Genomic DNA, 17,649 nt, shown 5'->3' with positions numbered 1-17,649 from the left:
CCCGGGCTGAGCACCGCCGCTTCTCGCCAGCGCCGCCCTCCGCCGCGCTCCCAGCTGCCCAGATACGGCGGCAAATTTGTGAGCTGCTGCGAAAACTTCTGGTGTGCAGAGCGCCAAGGAACGTCCCCCCAGCCTCCGCCCGCCAGCGAGCCTGGCTGCCCGGCACGGGGAGCTGCCTTCCAGTGTTTATCCTAACAGTCATTTTATTTTAATGTCAGGGGTTGAAATCCTGTCTCCCTGCTTTTGCTGGGTGCTTTGATCTCCATTTCCTCTCCTCTTCCAGCTTTTTCTCACCCCTCCAGGTGAGCCTGTGTGTGCCTGGCTGCTGCCCGCGCTGCTGCCTGCACCCTGCCCGGCCGGGCAGCCCGCGCTGCCGCACATCCTTCGCCGTGCGTGTCCTCCGCTGAACCCCTCCGCGACAACACGCCGGTGACACCAGCTTCACCCTCGGAGCGGGGCTCCAGCTTTTGGGGAGCGATCCCCGAGCCTGGCTCAAGAGGGCAAAACCCCGGTGGGGGCACCCCCGGCTGCACCAGCCTCCCCCCGACCCACTGCAAACCCTCCCGGTGCGCCCGCTCCTCGGCTGCCACCGCTCCCCGTCCCAGCGGGTCGGTCACAGCCCTTGGGGACCAGGTTGTCCTCGTGTCTCTGCACAGGGGACAGGGACCTGCCCGGGCACGGGGCCGGGGGGGCCGCGCTCCGCCTGTGCCCTGGGGGTCAACCCCGGCAGGTGCTGTGCCGCTGGTGGGGTCCGGGCGCGGGGCCCCCCCACCGCCGCGTCGCCCAGCCGGCTGCTGCGCCGCTTCTGGGGTTAGCAGGGGGAAAATATTGTTTATTCTTCTCTAATATCTGCCTTCTGTTTTGCATTTGCCGTTTCTTCAAAGATAGGGAGCCGCCTCTGCCAAGATTCCTGAGGAGATATCCTCAGCAATGCCGACCACGCTCCCCACCGCACTCAAAGAAAACAAATGTCAGGCCAAGAATTGATATGAAATAGTTTAAAAATGAGAAAAAGCTGCCTTAGAGCTAGGTTTACATTAAAATAAATTTCAGGAGCGGGAGCCTCGGCTGGGTCCCTCCCTGGCGGGCGGCGGCGCGGGGGGATAGTGTTACCTGGCGGGGCGGTGCCGCGGCCCTGCCCGCTCCGAAAGCTGCCCTGGCCGCGGTGGCACGTGGCCCGGCACCGGCTGCTCCCTGCCCGCGCCGCGGCGGCACGTGGGATGGCGTGGTGGGGAGGAGAGGGGGGGCTGCACCCCTGGGGCTGGCAAGGCCCCTCGCCTCCTTGCCCTCCCCGTGCCCGAGAGCGGCGCTGCCAAGCCCGGCCTGGGCTCGGGGCTGTCAGAGGGGTCCAGCGTGTGACTTTGCCGCGCTCTCAGTTGGGCCCGTGAAGAAAATGAGCGGCGGCTTCTCTCTGGATGGGGATGGCCGGGCTGCTACGGCAGCCTCAACCCTCCCCATCCCATCCCATCCCATCCCACCCCATCCCATCCCACCCCATCCCGTCCCATCCCGTCCCATCCCGTCCCACCCCATCCCACCCCATCCCATCCCGTCCCACCCCATCCCATCCCATCCCACCCCATCCCACCCCATCCCATCCCATCCCGTCCCATCCCGTCCCACCCCATCCCACCCCACCCCATCCCACCCCATCCCACCCCATCCCATCCCATCCCGTCCCACCCCCAGCTGCCTCCAGACCCAGGCCCCACAGAGGAGCTTTCCTGGCGCAGCAGCAGCGGAGCCGCTCACACATATTCACACCCCGGCGAGGGGATGGAGCGCACGCTTTTCGGGCAGTATTTTAGTTTATGTGATTTAATTTAATTTACGTGAGCTGATGCGAGAGCCCAGCAAGCCTGAGGTGTTCAGTGGAAACTCTGACCAGACGCTACCACAAACCGTGCCCCCGCCGCCGGGTTGGGTTTCGGCTGCCCCTCCGCGCTCTGTAACGACCGTTCCGGCGGGTACAAGAGCCTCTGCGGGGCTGCCGAGCCCCGGGGCTCCGCGTACCGATCCCGGCAGCCCCCACGCCGCCCCCCCAGCACGTGCCTTTCCATCGGGACAGATAGGGGTTTTGTGTAAAATCAGGCTGATTTTTTTTTTCCCGGAATTTTGTTTGGAAAAAATTCGTTCGACGCTGTCACAAGACGTTTCAACATCGCTGAATCAGCTGCTTTGATTTTTCAATTTGAAATTTTTTTAAAAATTTTTTTTTTCCTCCAGTTTCCACATTTCCTTTGTCTCGGAGCCGAAAGCCTTACAGGGAATTCCAGTGGCCCCGCTTTCCTGGGGATTACGCCAAAAGCCCCGTTTCCCGCGAGCCCTGTGGCAGCCAGTCCCATGGGGCAGCCCCGCTCCCCTCCTGCCCCGGGGTTCCCAGGTCTTGGCCAGCCGGGGGACACGGGGAGCCGCTCACCACCCCCACGTGCACCCCCTCTATTTGTCATAAACAAAGAGTTTTTGACCTCAAGTAACACCAACGTGCTGCTATAATCTTATTACCAGGCTCCTAATTTCCAGTGTAATCGAGTAGCTCATTTAATTTGCTTTAAAGGGTTCCAGATCCCCCTCGGCTGTGCCTGGCTGGACCCCTGTGCCCACAAACCGCGTTCATCTCCCGCTGCTTCTGCTTCTCCAGACGCGGCACCATCCGACAGACCCACCCAGCCTGGGGCACCCAAACCACACCGGGGCAGCCCAGAGGGAAATGGGATGGATTTTGTGTGCCCCAGACCGTCCCAGGGGAAAAAAAAATGCTTCTGGACCCAGGTCGGAGCAGCAGGAGCAGCCGGGATGGTGCCGGGAGTGACGGTTGGGGAAGGGACGGAGCAGCCGGTGGCTCCGGGGCTTGGGAGCAGCGGGGCCGGCCCTGCCTCGCCGTGGGGCGCAGAGCGTCTGCTTGGGCATCTCTGTCACCACCGACCCTTCACCGAGCAAAACCGGGGACCCGGGGTTCAAGCACCGGTGGAAATCAGTGCGGAATATACTGAATATTTTCTTAGTGGAACTCACTTATTTCTGTTAGAGACGCCAGCCCTTGGACAGACGCGCAGCCGGTGGCACTCAGGGTTGTCCCCTCGTCCCCGCGGTCTCCTGGGGACACGTTTTGCCGAGTGGGGGATGGACCCTGCGGTGGTGACGGCACAAGGGGAGCACCGGGGTGCGAAGCCGAGGACTGATGGGGAGGGCTGTGCCGGGCACTGTGGCCGGCTGAGCCGGGTGCTGAGCCGAGGCCAGGGGACACACTTATTACAAAACCTTTTGTTTAGGCTTCAAGCTGGAAAAACATTCAGCTCCTCTTTTCCAGACAGTTTTCCTCTGGGCTGTGTCATGCGAAAACCTCCCTCTGTCCCTGCTCAGGACCTGTTGCCCAAAGGGGGGCTCATCCTGCCCAAGGCTACGTGGCCCAGTGGTGGCATGACGCTGAGCCCGGCCAGGACCCCCCACCTCTGCACAGGGGCACCCCCGTGTTTGGGCACTGGGAGGCTGCCAAGGCGCTCGGGAGGGGACTGGCACCCGCTCCCACACCTGAGGGACCCCAACGCCGATCTCGATTGTCCCTCCACGCTGGGGAGGTGACCTGACCCGGGGAGCAGAGCCAACCGGGGAGCCGACCCGACCCGGGGAGCAGACCCGACCCAGGGCAGGCGCTGGCGTGTTGCTGCCTTCTAGGAAATGGTGGGTGCATGGCAGCCCCGGCTCGGGCACCAGCTGTGGGTGCCACACTGCCACGCTCGCCGGGCAGTCATGAGCTTTCACATGTGGCAATGAGACATGGGGAAAAAATTAAATCGACCTATTCATCCCATTTTTCTAGAGGACAATTATTTAAAAAAAAAAAAAACAAAAAAACAACCAAAAAGAAGAAAGAAAGCCTTCAGCTTGGGAGCTCTTGTGCGGGAACGGAGCAGGGAAAGGTCTCGGAGGCACCAGCCGGGCTGGCGCGATGTCCCCCGGTCCCTGCTCGGGGAGGGGGGACGGGCCCCCGGCCGCGCTCGCTGCGGGAAGGTTGGGGTGCACCCCGAGTCTTGGCACCGAGAGGCTGGGGGGACCCAGCTGCAGTGGAAATAACTGTTAAAGGGGGGGAGTGAGTAAAGGGGGGGCAAGTAAAGGGGGGGGCAAGGAAACAGTGGAGAGTAAGAGGGGGTGAGTAAAAGGGGTGAGTAAAGGGCAGGTGAGTAAACAGTGGAGAGTAAGGGGGGATGAGTAAATGGGGTGCAAATAAATGGTGGGGAGTAAGGGGGTGTAAGGGAGGAGCAAGTAAAGGGGGGGTGAGTAAAAGGGGCAGAGTGGAGCTGGCCAGGAACTGCAGAAGTCTGGGGGAGCCGTGGGGCTCCGCAGGGTCCCAGCCCGGCCCCCCCCAGGGCTCAGCTCGGCCCCCACCCTGGGAGAGCCGGGCTCGGGGAACCTTCCTGCACCAGCCCACGGACATTTTCCACCTCACTTACAGCAAGAGCAGTAAATCGCTGCTTTCCAAAGGCACATTGAGATGCCAGGCCGGGGGTGGAATTTGGCAGGGCCTGGGTGGGAGGACTGGGCTGGGTGCCGGGACCCCCCCGCCCCGCTCTGCGCTGGCCCTGGGCACGCTGCGGCCGGCCCCCAACGGAGGCACCAGGAGCTCGAGGTCACGGCCACCTCTGTCCCCCCCACGGCCACCCCCACCCCCCGGCAGGCCGCAGGCAGCGTCGAGCGGAGGCGGCGGGTGCGAGGAGCCCTGGGCCGGGTCCTGCCCTTCGCTCACCCGCGGCGCCGGCTCCTGCCCGCTCCCGGGCTCCTTTCGTCAGGATGTTGCGGCTGCCCCGTCCCACGGCCCCCGCAGGGCTCGGCCAGGGTCAGGCCATGGCGCGGGCGAGCCAGGCTTCCCCTGCCAGCAGGAAACAACACGCCACACAAGGCCGGTGTCCCACGGCCCCCGACCATCCCTCCGGCCTGGGCCAGCACTGCGGGCCAGCATGTGGCCAGGAGGCGAAGCCGTGAAGCCGGGGCTCTCCTCCCAGCTCGCCGCCCCGCACTGGAGCTGCCCAAGGGGCTGTTTCGGCGCAGGCAACGTCCCCTCCGCGCGGTGCGCGGCACGCAGCGTGCCCAGGGCTGCTCTGCACCCCTCGCTGGAGCGCAGCATCGGGGCCCTGCCCGCGCTGACCCCCCTCTCCCATGACACCACGTGCCTGCGCTGTGCCGGGAACATTTTGGCAACCACCCAGCCCCTGCGGCAAACCCTGGGCACGGCTGGTGCCCGCTGCCCGCTCCTGGGGCACCCGCCACACCGGGGGACAGCCAGCTCTGGGGGACACGTCCCAGACGTCCCGGTGCTGCAGGAGCGGCGGGGGCCTGCCCGGCTGAGGGGAGAGACCCGGGGGGGCCGGGATGGGAGCTGGGGAGTGGGGAGCCCTGCTCCCACACCCAGCCCCGGGGCTGCCGCTGTGAACATCCTTGGCATGGCAGCAGGGCTATTTTGGGAGCTTTCAGCACCACCCAGAGAGGTGTCCGATGCTTTTATTTATAAACCCGCTGGCTCTTGCCCAGCTCCAGCCGGCTCACATGCAGGAAAAAGCCCAATGGAGCCAAGACAAACAGAGCCAGCAGCATCCCCGCACGGTAGGAGGTAACGGCGAGCGGGCCAAGGATGCTCCAGCTGAACCACCCGGCCCTGGGCTGCCCGGCGGGACGGACACGACTCGGCCCCGCAGCCGGGCTTCGACCGCACAAGGCGGCCGCTCTGTCTGCGCAGCCGCTCCGGGCGGGCCCACGTGTACCAGGGCTGCCGCGGAGCAGGGGGGGCTGCTCTGAACTCCCACAGCCCCCTCCGAGCTTGGGTGGCCAGGGGTGAGGGTTCAGCTCCATCTGAGGGGGCAAAGGGGCTGCCCCACAGATGGGCTCCCCCCTGGCACTGGCTCCAGCCCCCAGCAGCGCGGCAACAATCAGGTCATTGTCAGCGTGCCACCGGGGAAACAAGTGTGCCAGGGAATTCAACCAACCTGGCGCTTTCCGTCCGTCCCGCTCGCTTTCCCAGCCCCGGCTAATCCCAACAGATGCCCCGTCAGCAGAGCTGTGGCCCCGCAGCCTGCAAGGAGGGACAGCAGCTCCCCGCCCCCCATCTCCCCCCGGCACCGTCCGGGGGCAAAGGTGCTGCGGTAACGCGGCCCCAGCAGCTCCCTCGGGCCCGCGGTGGGCACAGACAAAGGCACCACGAGCACCAGCTCCAGCTGCTCCGGGGACTCAGCTAATGGGGTCCATTTGCTGGGTAGTTCTTGGAATAACAAATTGTATCATCCAAAAAAGCGAAACCACAAAAGGGGATCGGCTTGCAGCCCGGCTCACAAAAACCCCTTGTCTGGAGGCCCCCTGCACCCCCCAGTCTCCCGGAGAAAACTCAATTTAACCAAAATAAACAGCACGCCCAGCCCTGCGCTCTCCCCAGCAAACCGCGGAGCGACGCGGCTCAACCCGACACCGCGGCTGGCAAACTCCTCTGCCTGGCTCACCCGGGCATCCCCGCCGGCCCCGGCCCTTCGGTGCCGGGCAGCTGCCAACCTCTCCTCCTCCTCAGGAGCTACATCCAGCCAGCAAAAACATCCCGCTCAAAGCGGGACGGTGCCCGGAGGGCTCCGAGACGGTGCCACAGCCCGGGTGGCCACCAGCGGGGAGAAGGGAAGTGCGGGAGCAGGGAAGAGCGAGCCGCAGAACTTCCCCGCAGCGGGATGAAAGATGGGGCTTGACACCTGCTAAACCCTCTAATCCTCCTCCTCTTCATCACCCTCCGCAATCCAGCGGGCTCGGAGCCCAACGGCCGGGATTCCGAGCTGGTGAGTGCGGCACGGAGCGATCCCGGCCCGGCCAGACGGACCCGTCGGCTGCCTCCAGTTTCTAACCCCCGTGGGTACGTCCCACGCCAGCGCTCGTGGCCCAAGGTCACGAGCACCCGTTTGCATCCTACGAGGACTCGTTCCATGAGACGCCCACCTGGGTCCTGTCCGGGGAGGCTGCGAGGGGGAAAGGGCTGAGGGGAGGCGCGTTAAACCCCTTTCCCGTGGGGCTGCGCTCCAGAATTACGGGGTTTTGGGGCTGTTCCTCTCACTGAGATTGGACCCCAGGGATCAATCCGCATCCCGTGCCAAGGGCCCCCCAGCAGCTGGCCCCAGGGGGGTCTTGCCGTTGGAGGGAGTGCCCTGCCCTGTCGCCAGCAGCCCGGCAGTGAGGCAGAGGTTTGCTCCTCCCTGCAGGCGCAGGGCAGGAGCGCTGGCTGCCAGCCCCGTCTGGGAGCTCCGCTCCAGCCCCCAGCACTGCTCAGGTACCCCCAGCCCCCAGACTCACTTGAATTCTTTGCAACCCGTCACCTGAGCAAGTCTGCTTGGGATTCAGGCCAACGTTCATCCCCGGACCAGCAGCCAGGGGACTCAAATGGCGGATTTGTGACGCCCCATCCCACCCGTGCAGTGCCGGGCTGGGAAACGGCCACGCTGGCCCTGCCTGACTTTTGGGGATAAATACGCCTGAACTCCCACCTCCCCTGGGAGCACCGGGACGGGACGGGGCTGCTGGAGTCCCGCACCCAGCTGTGTCCAGGACGGTCACTCCGGCATCTCCCTCCCCCCAGCCGGACGCCCGCAGGAAGCCGAGGCCAGCGCGGGTCCGGGCCACGGGCGACCCCACCGTCACGGCTCATCTGCCGCGGGTAATTCACTGCCTGCCCCGCAGCTCCCTCGCTGCATTCCTGCCCTAAGTACCGCGGATTTGCCGTGCTTTATGAAAAACGAAAAGAATGTTTTAAATGAAATTAATTCTTACGAACCCAAGATTTCATAAAAGCGCTGCCTGGGCACGGTTTGGCACAGGCCTGCTCTTGTTCGCTCTACTGGCCTTCCCCTGAGGGGAGGAAAATGCTGGGTTTGGTATAAAATAATTACAAACTCATTGTATAGCTCTGCTTATAACTGCTCGGAGGAGCTCTGGGTCTCATCCTAGCTCAGTTTATGTTCAGCAATAACATCACACGTGGTCTTTAAGAAACAGCTACAGGAGAACACGTAATGGAAAAAAAGCATCGGTGGATGTGCCGAGCAGCACCCAACACCTGAGCGTTTGGGGCAGCGTTGGGCACGAGCAAGGTCTGTTTGTGGCACAGACGTTTCTGTGCCGGCGGTGGGAAGAAGCGGGCACAGAGCTGCTGGATCTCAGCGCGGCCCCGCCAGCTTCCTCTGGAAGCAGATGAGGGAACTGATACGACGCTGCCCAGCTCTCCCTTTCATCTGTACTTTAAAAAGCCACTAAATTAAAACCACAAAGCCACCCAAGCCCTGGAGCAACTCTCCACTGTCCGGCCCCTGCACCAGGGGATGCTCGGCAGGACGCAGCACTCGCTCGTGGCCGGAGCAGCTCGCAGCCGCCCTGACCTTGTTATTTACGTAACACAAAGCGCTATTTTCTTCTGTTCACGTGTTGTCCGGGAGCCGGCAGCCGAGACTCCCCCAACGTGACCCTCAGAAGTCCGTGGGCACACAGCAGTCGCTGGGCTGCGGGACCCTGGTGCTGCTGCGGGGAGGGGGACGCCCCATCCCCAGCTGCGCCCGAGGTGCCCCGGCACGGCCCCGCGTCACCCGCGCTGGCCTGGTTTGGGATCTGCTCTCCATGCCCGGGAGCTCACCCGGGGGGCTGCAGTTTATCCGCCTGACCCTTCAGGGCCCAAGGGATCTGAAATTAAAGGCAAAGAAAAGACAAAAGTATCGCCACTGTAATCCAAACCCAGGACCTTCAGGGATCTGCCTGTGGGTTGTGAGTGCCAGACTGGCAATATCAGGAAATATGAAGAAATAGCAATAAAAGTAGGCTTGTTTCTCTCCGCTGGCTGGCTGGCTGACAGGACACTGGAGCAGCTGAGAAATACCTTTCCGCAGTCATTGACAATGCATGTTTGAGGCTGAAAATATGCTTCTCTGGCAAGAGCCCACATATTTAACCCCGGTGGGCACCAGCAGCTCGCCCCACGGGTCCGGGATCGGGGCTCGGGGGGGAGCAGCGGGACGTCCCACCCTCCCCGGGCACGCAGGCGCGGCGGGGCCGCTGCCACCGAGCTGCTGAGCAGCGAGCAGGATGCAGGGGCGATAAGTGGCAAGTGTTGAAATTAAAGCTACGCTGAAAGCAAAGGAACTGTTGCAGGTCCCCTCCGTGCCAAGCCTCCCGCCGCCTTATCGGTGCTTCCCTGAAAAAGATGGCTGTGTTGTCCTGACATTAAATATTCTCTTTGCAGCCATCCGTATCTCCTCCATTTCACTTGCAGCACCCCAACGCTCCAGCCCTGATGCACACCCTGGATTCACGCTCTCGCCCCTCGGAGCTGAGCCTGGAGAAAAGCCAAAATCTCCAAAGAAAAAATGCAGCCAGAGTTTCCAAGTTTCGTGGTAAAACCACATGATTTTGATGGGAAGCCATAAATCAGTCCCAGGCTCTCTCAGCCTCCGGTAACTTCTTAAAACAAACCTGGGCTGAATTTTAGGGCTTGTAATGAAATCTGAAAGCAGGTGAATTGGCCGCAGGCTTTAAGCATCACTGCAAGCTCTGTGCACAGAGCGGATCCTTGGCTGAATGGGCTCAGCTCTCCCTTAAAGATGGGGCAAAGCCAAAGCAGCTTCCCCCTTTCTGCAGGTGTCACCTTATGTCTTAGGGCAGAAGAGCCCCGAGCACTGCTCCATCCCTGCAGCAGCACCGAGACCTGCCCGGCCCGGGGGGCACCGACCCACTCCCCAAAGGAAACACCCTCACAATGCAACGGGCAGGACCCACCTGCCCTGGCTCCCTGCAGCCTGGGCATGGGGGATTTTGCAGCAAAACGGGTAAATCCTCGTGTGGCTGCAGGGGTCGGGGCAGCTACGCGAGGTGGTCCGGCCACAGGGTCTTGGGTTTCGGTACAAAACAAAGAGAAGGCTCTTATTTGGCTAATGTGCCTCCAAAGAAAGGCTGTATCCTTGTTTGCTCCCACTGCTGCATTGTCTGCGGATAAAGACAGGGGATAGATCTCATCTGATACCAGCAATATCATCTCATCCATCTGGACGGGGCTCTTTACAAGACCCTGCTTTAGAATTTAGATCCCTGGGAACTTGGAAGGCAGCAGTGAAACAAAAACCCTCCACAAGAACAATAAAGAGGCTCTCGGCGACGGCCAGAGAGATCTGCAGGGCAGGCACAGGCAGCGCTGGGAGATCCCAGGGGTCCGGCATCGCTGGGCCGCTGGGGTCTGCAGCAACTTTGCAGAGTCTGCTGGTGTGGGGGGCTCCTGGGGCCGCATCCTGCCCAGGGAAGGCAGAGCTTGTGCTGGGAGCGCTGCACTTCGATGCAGGAAACAGGGACTCAGTTTCTGGGTGCAAAACATCCAAGCTGGGAAAGCCCTCACCTCCGCCTCTGCCTCCACAGCAGGTGGACGCTGAGATCAGTGTCTTCCTCCCTGGCTGCTTCTTGCCAAGCCCTGTCCTGGACAGAGGCGCCTGAAGAGCCTCTGAGGACAAACATCTCCAGATGGGCCCACGGGACGGGCTCGGCCCCAGGGAAGGTCGCGGAGACGAGACCCGGCTGCTCTGCAGATTTTGGCTGCGGTTTCTGCCTGTGATCTGCAGCTTTTGTTCCGTGAACTCGACTGACACCGGGGCTGGGGGCCATGGGAGTGCTCGGGGTACAGCAGAAACCCTCGTGTAGCCTTCGGCTCCTTCTTTCTCCCACCTCATTTCTGGTAGCACCCATCTCCCACCTGCAGCCCCCAGGCTGAGCTTGGCAGCTCTGCAGGGAGGCGGCAGCCAGCGGGAGCCGTGGGGTCCCCGATGGGACGCTCCCACGAGGGCACGGGGCTACAGAGCAGAGGGTGGCCCTGACGAAGGATCCAGCTCCCGCAGCTCCTCGGGAGCAGCCGCGCGATGCCCGCGGGTGAGCCGGGCTGGGCAGAGCAGAGCAGAGCATCCCGCCGGGCACGCCGGCCCCTGCACCCCCAGACCCCGCGCAGATGCTTCCCCGGAGCGCTGCCATGCACCCGGCCGGCCAGGACGGCCCTTCTCGCCCGGATTGGATCTCAGCCCTTTGAAGTTCACGGCCGACGCGCAGGGTTGCGCAGCCGGAGCAGACAGCCCTGGGGAAGAAGCCAGGCAGCCAGGGATGTGACTCAGGAACGGCTCCGGCGACAAGAGGAAAAGGAAAAGTGGTTTATTATGTCTGTGTCGGCGTCCAAGTCACCACGCACGGGAAGCAATGGGCGGTTGAGCCCTGCCCGGGAGGGGAGAGCCCGGGGGCCGGCGGCGTGGGGCGACAGCCCTGGCTTCGCTTGCCACCCCGAGGGCTCCGCTCCCACGGGAGTGCTGCAGCACCCAGCCCCTCTCCCCAAAATGTCCGCACAGGGAACCCCTCAGTGCGGAGGAGGGAATTGCCATGAGTCAACGCTCCACTTCATCTTTGTTAAGGCGGTTAATTCGCCTCTCTAATTATCCAGTGACTGAGCGCAGGGGGGGAGCACCCAGCGCGTGCCCAGCACAGCCGAGGGAAGGGGCTGGGAGGGAGAAACCAGGGGAAGACAAACGCAGTTCGGTGTCTTTTTATCCCTCCCTCTCCTGAACTACTAGGTTTCATTGTCACAGACGTTTTCTTTCGCACGGGGGAATGGAAACTCTGCTCCTTCCCAGGCTGTGGACAAGCTGAAATAGGAGAGAATGACAGAGGGAGTGTGTGAGGACGGGAAGGGACCGGCCCCGCGCGCCCTCTCCGACGGGGTTAATGCCTTTTGCAGGTGCCGTTGCCCAAATCCCCTCAATCTGCCGCTCCCCCGGCTTGCGAGGAGCCCGGCTGCTGCACGGGGCCCACAGAGGCAGTTTTGTCACTCACATCACAGATCCCAAGAGCAGACAGAACATTAAAACCAGGCGGTTTTATCTCAACCTTCACAGGAAAGGCTGCGCCGCCCGCCAGCAGCCGAGCGCTCGGATGCACCACGCAGCGCCCGCGTCCCGTGATGGATCAGCTCTGAAAACAACACCCTGCTAATCTTCCACCCCAGCAGCCATAAAACTGTCTTCCCAGTTCCTTCGGGGAGGATTTACAGCAGCTCAAAGCATCCCGGAGTGGCTGGCGGAGGCGAGAGCCCCCCGCGGGCGCTGACCCCGCACCTGGGGCGCATCCTGGCAGCGGGGCAGTGCCCCCGCGCCTCTCGGCCCCCAGCCACCCTGTCCCATCTCCCTCAAAACTAACACGCCCCAGCAGGACCTGGCAGCCCCCCCCGAGCAGGTTGGTGCTGCCAGGGCCATCCCTGACTCCTGGAGCCTCTTGCTGAGTCCCAGCCAGGCTGCTCCGGGGCAGCACCCCCCGAAAGGCCCAGGAGGGGAAGGGGGTTCTCGACGCCGAAACGGGCTCAGCACCACGGAGCAGTCGCCGGAGGGACACCCGCTTGTGCCGGGCGTGTGAAGTCTTCCCGCAGCTCCCGCGAGGCCGGGATGCTCACACAGCCCGTCCCTTCGCTGGGCTGGCTCACGGCCCCCGGGATGGGGGGCAGACGGGGCAGAGCCCTGCCCCGACGGGGACAACCGGCCTGTAGCTTTGGTCACGGCCTCGGTGGGGAGTGGGAAAACATGAGCCCCAGGCTCACGGAGACGCGGCTGCTCTCCAGCCCCGGGGGCTTTCTGGGCATGTGGCCCACGGGGGTCCAAACCGCTGCGGGGCCGAGAGCTGGGGGCTGCCCCCTGACTCCCGGGCCCAGCCCGTGCTGGTCCCCTCCCAGGGGCTGAGAAAGCACCGAGAAACGCTTCCAGCACTGGGCAGCGGGAGCGAGAGGGCTGCCCCCGCACTCCCCCCGCACCGTATCCAAGTGGGAAACCGAAAACCCGACACAAGGCGAGCTGTGCTGAGCCCCTGCCAAGAGCCACGGACAGAAATATCCTTGATTTCACCAAGGTGTGAATAACTTTTGACACTTCTAGGGCTTATTGCCTTAAAAAAAATCCCCCAGCAGTCCCCATTCACACTCCGCAGGACTGTGTTTCATATGAATGGAATATATGAATCACTGTAAAGAATTTAAATGCTTCCCTGTACAAAGAAAAGCTCCCTCCCCGCCTCTGCTATTGCGGCCGGGCTCCGCGCAGCCTAAAACAAAGGCATGGCAGGAGACGGGGACAAACCCGCATCCCAGACCGGGCGGCCGCGGGCAGACGGGGCTGTTGGTTCGAGACGGCACATTTGGGGCAGAGCCGGGCGCCCTCCACCACCCACTTCAACCCATAACCAGCTCCCCCGGCCGTGGCGCGCGCGTTTGCCAAAATCCCGATGAGCTCCTGACAGCTCCCGGGTTCACGTCTCCCCGTGCCTTTCACGCTTCGGCTCAGCTCCTGCCTCTAAACCCCAGTTTTCAGGAACAAGCAAATAAAGAAAATCGCTTTATTTCCATTCCTCTGCCCAAACTCGCCGGGGCAATCCGCCGCCCCGCCGTTGGGGGGATCAAGTCAGCCTGGCTGATGGAAACCGGCTGATTCTTCCTGCGGGACTCTCTCTCTTTTTTTTAGCAGTTTGGGGTTTGCTGCTTCTTTTCCCCTTGGGCAATAGGGCGAGGAGGAAAAATGCCACTGGAAGCCTGGCGCAGCCTCGCTGGGTTCCCGGCGGCGACGCTTCCCCTGGCACTGCCGTCACAGCTCTGGGCACGCGGTCACGGCCGCAGCCCCGGCAGCGCGAGGGAAGCCAAGACGGGGCTCCAGGCACCCCCCGGGTTGTGTTCGGTCCCTCACAGAGCAGCGGCAGAAAACACGAGCGTGGCTGGGACCTGCCCCGGGAGCTCTCGTCTCCCACCACAGCGCTGCCCCAGCCCTGGGGGGGGGGGGGGCTCACAGCCGCCAGCCCCGCCGCCAGCTCGGTGTCCTAAATTCAGAGGATCCGGCTCTGAAAGGAGCAGCTTTGTTTCCCAGTATCCCTCTCAGACGGATCAAAACTGCATTTTTACAGAAGCAATAAAAATCCCAGGAATTCACCGGCCTTATGATTTATTAAACATGTTCCTTATAGCAAAGCTGCCCATAGATGAGAAAATATCTCCGGTAGGTTATTGCCTCGCCTGGGGCTACCGTACAGGGGGGATCTTTCCTGGCTTATTGGGAACGGTCAACCAAAAACCTGGTAGATTAACAGCAACGCTCTTAAAAAATAAATAACTAAATAAACAAATAAAATAAGCACCTTGTATTTCTCAAGGTGTTTGTGGCAGGAGCTGCGGTGACCTGCCGTGCCCGCGAATGCAGCCGCGGGCCGGGGCGTCGAGCCGCGGCCGTCCCAAAGGTCACAGCGCTCTCCCCGAACCGCTTCTGCTCTCGCAACCGTTATTTCCTAACAGCAGAAAGAAAGGTCCGGACGATGGGCTACGGCTCGGTCCGCCCGGTCCCCAACGGCGGCAAAGCCTCCCGGGGCGGCGGAGGGGGGTCGGGGAAGGGGGGGATGCCAAAAGGGAGAAAACAACCAAAGCGGAGCTGGGACCTGGCCTGGCGAGAGGGACGCGCCCTTCAGAGCTCCCCTCCGCACGGGGAAAAGCCATCCGAATTCCCGGGACTCGTGACTGAGAAATTCAAGAGATTTTTTTTCTCCACGCGTCCGAGCCCGGCGCGACCCGCGGGGGCCGCCCAGGTGCGCGCAGGGACCGCGGGCGCGGAGCGGGGGCGCGGGGGGGGCGCTTACCTCGGCGGAGCGCGGCTCAGGCGGGCCGGGGAGCGGCCGCGACGGGACGGGCCGGGCCGGGCCGGGCACCCCCACGGCGGAGCGGGGCGGAGCGGGGCGGAGCGGAGCCGGGAGATGCGGGGGGATGCGGAGCGGGGCGCGCAGCGCTGCCGGAGCGGGGCGGGCGGGCGGCGGGGCCGGGCTGGGCTGGGCTGGGCTGGGCCGGGCTGGCTGCTGCGATTTCGTCTTTTTCTTTTTTTTTTTTTTTTTCCTTTTTTTCTTTCTTTCCCCCCTCCTCCCGGAGGTCCCAGCCCGGCAGCGCTTCTCCGTTCCTCTGTCGCAGGAGGGAGACTGCGCGCAAAATAAATTAAGAAAAGTGCGGATCCCCCCCCCTCCCCCGGCCCCCGGCATGCCGGCGGGGCGGGGGGGGGAGCAGGGGTCACTCTGCCCCTTCCTTACCATCCCGGGGGGTGCATAGGGCCGGCAGACACCCCCGGACCCACCCTGCCCGCCCCGGTGGAGGGGTGCCCGGTGCTCTGGGGGTGCTGGTGCCAGCCCCACCAGCCACAGGGGTGGGAGAAGAGCCCCCTTGGCCTTCAGAGCGCCCACAATGGGGTGCTGCCCCCCCCTCTGGCACTGCCCCGGGACAGGGGTTCAACCCTTTTTCCCCTTCTTGGCCCCTCTGGCAGCCCAGGACTGGAGCAGCCAGCCCGAGCAGGAGGTGCCCCCCCCTTGACTACAGTGGGGAGGTGTCACCACCCCAAAAATCCTGCCGCTCTGAGCGGAAAGGCAGGGAAACGTGGTGCCAGTGCAGCCAGGCCCTGCCGCCTCTTGTTTCAAACCCTGCACAGATGTGCCCCGATCCGGGGGGAGCGGGGTGCCCGCAGCCCCCACCCCCAGCCCTTCCCAGCCCGTGCGCTGCCCGTTCCCGGGGCGCAGGGATGGCGGCGTCCCGCTGGCAGCCGCGTGCCAGGCACAGCCGGGAGCCCACCGGCGCTGCCGCGGCTGCTGGGGTGCACGGGCCTGGGGGGGGGTGTGCAGGGCCCCCGTGCGCCCCGGGAGCCAGATTAGGGTTGCTGAGGCAACGGGCACGGAGAAAGCCCGTCTGGATCGAGGCCGCCAGGGCGCACAAGGGTGTTTGTTTTCTGTATTAAGCGCCTGAGCAAGGGGGGGGCATCAGACGGCTAATCCCCCCTCAATGCCTTCCCTGGGCGAGCGGCCGCCGCGGGGCCAGACCCTGCTCCCAGGAATGCTGATGTGCTCTGCCCCACGCAGGCCGATGGGGCCGGGGCCGGGGCTGGGGTCCCCTCCGTGCCCCGAGCAGGCAGGGCTGGGGTCCCCCCAGGGCTGGTCCCTACCGCAGGCCATGGCGAGCCGCTTAGAGCAGCCCCGAGGCCGCTCCTGGCCAGGGCTGAGCCCGGGTGCACCGTTACCTGGCTCTGCCACCGTGCCCCGAGGCTCTCCTGCCCTCGTCCTCGTCCCACCTGCAGCCCCCAGGCACAGGGGGGCCTCCTCCAGCACCGCAGCTCCCGCAGCAATGGTTCGGCCTCGTTTAACCGGAGCTCTCAGTGGCAAAGCATTTCCTCCGCACGCAGACTCAGGAGCCAGCACAGACATTCCTCCGTCCCACAGAGCCACCGGCCGCGGCCTCGCTCTGTGCCGGCCTCTCCTGCCTGTCATCGCCCCCGCGCCTGCCCCTTCGCCGGGACAGAGCCTGGGGTGCAGCCGTGCCGCCCTGGCTGTGCCACCCTGGCTACTGTGGCCACACGCCGGCTCCTTCCCTCTGCGCCGGAGCACCGTGGCACTGGCTTTGTGCCCGGCGGTGTCCCTGCGGTGCCATCACAAATGGTGCACGTGGGGCAGTGGGGACACGGTGCTGCCAGTGGCACTACCATCCCGGACACGGCTTGTGCCCGGACACGGCTCATCCCCGGACATGGCTCGGGCCGGGCGCCGGCTGTGCTGAGCTGCTGCTGAAGGCTCTTGTCCCCGGCAGGAGAGGGAAGCCGGGCTTAGCACAGGATTTAACGGCTCTGCTGCCTCTAATCTTTGGCAACTCTGCACCCGCCTGCTGTGCCAGGGCTCCACGGTGGCCCCAGCTCCCAGGGGGGCAAGAGATGATGCCCTGAAGGCCAGCACGGAGCTCGCCCCGACAGTGGCCGTAAGCGAGCAACGACGGCCCCGGTGCCTCGGCTGCACCGAGGCCTGAGTGCGCGGGCACGGCTGCTCGTGGGGTCCCAGGCTCTCTGCCCCCCAAAAGCCCTGTCCCAGCCATCCTGCAGCTCCACACAGGAAGAACGAAAGGGAGGCAGGAGAAATAATTCAATCTAGGGCTGAATAATGCCTTTAACTTAATTTCAGTGGGTCACAGACGTAATCGAATCAGCCCGGTGCACTGGAATATTATTTCCATGTTTCCCCAAGACGGATAATTGAGTGCCCTTGGTGCTCGGCAGGAAAATGTGCTGCGGAGGTGGGAGGGGGCCAGGGGCTGGGCTGGGGTCCGGGGTCCGGCAGCGCTTGTGCTGAGCGGGGCCCCGCTGTGCCGGCGGCCGTGCGCGGCGATGTCCCTGCGGCGGGAGATGCTGAGCCGCGCCGGGCTGCGCTGCGGTGCTGGCAGGGCTGCGCCGGTGCCATCGCCCGGCTTTTCGGGGGGTGACAAGCAGGTGAGAGGTGCCCCGGGGTGGGAGGAGGCCGGGCAGCGAGCGGGGTGCCGGCACAGCGCGGGGTGAGCTGCGGCTCCGTGTTGAGCGCGGTGCCAGATCCCAGCCTTCGGGAACATTCAGTGATGGATTAAATGCAATCTGACTACCACTGTGGGAGGTTGGAGAGAATTACTTCATACAAATGCACTTCGGAAAGTATTTAGAGTCAAATTTTCAAAAGCCCCTGAACGATTTAAGAGCCAAAATCCCATTTTCCAAAGTCACTTAAACGAGCAAGAAAAGATCAGTAAAGAAAACACGCCGGCCAGGCGGGGCCGGG

At 63.5% G+C, this 17,649-nt stretch overlaps 1 protein-coding gene across 3 annotated transcripts in view; it reads right to left on the bottom strand.

Moving 5' to 3' along the window:
• The window catches only part of COL8A2 (collagen type VIII alpha 2 chain), a 34,286-nt gene extending 17,941 nt beyond the window's left edge, over positions 1-16,345 (bottom strand). The window contains exons 1-2 of one of the 3 annotated variants that reach the window (XM_074926052.1): positions 16,098-16,345; positions 14,686-15,015 (exon numbers count right to left, since the gene is read on the bottom strand). Coding sequence is in view for 1 of the 3 variants with exons in the window: in XM_074926051.1 (XP_074782152.1) it covers positions 16,098-16,344 (247 nt within the window). In the remaining 2 variants the exon portion in view is untranslated. Of the gene's footprint in view, positions 1-14,685; positions 15,097-16,097 lie in introns of those variants that run through there. The other 2 variants (XM_074926051.1, XM_074926054.1) reach the window with 2 other exon arrangements.
• Between the last annotated feature and the right edge of the window lie 1,304 nt (positions 16,346-17,649).

The sequence above is a fragment of the Athene noctua genome, chromosome 24, assembly GCF_965140245.1.
Source record: "Athene noctua chromosome 24, bAthNoc1.hap1.1, whole genome shotgun sequence".
Taxonomy (NCBI): domain Eukaryota; kingdom Metazoa; phylum Chordata; class Aves; order Strigiformes; family Strigidae; genus Athene; species Athene noctua.
This window is presented reverse-complemented; position numbering and strand designations above follow the sequence as displayed.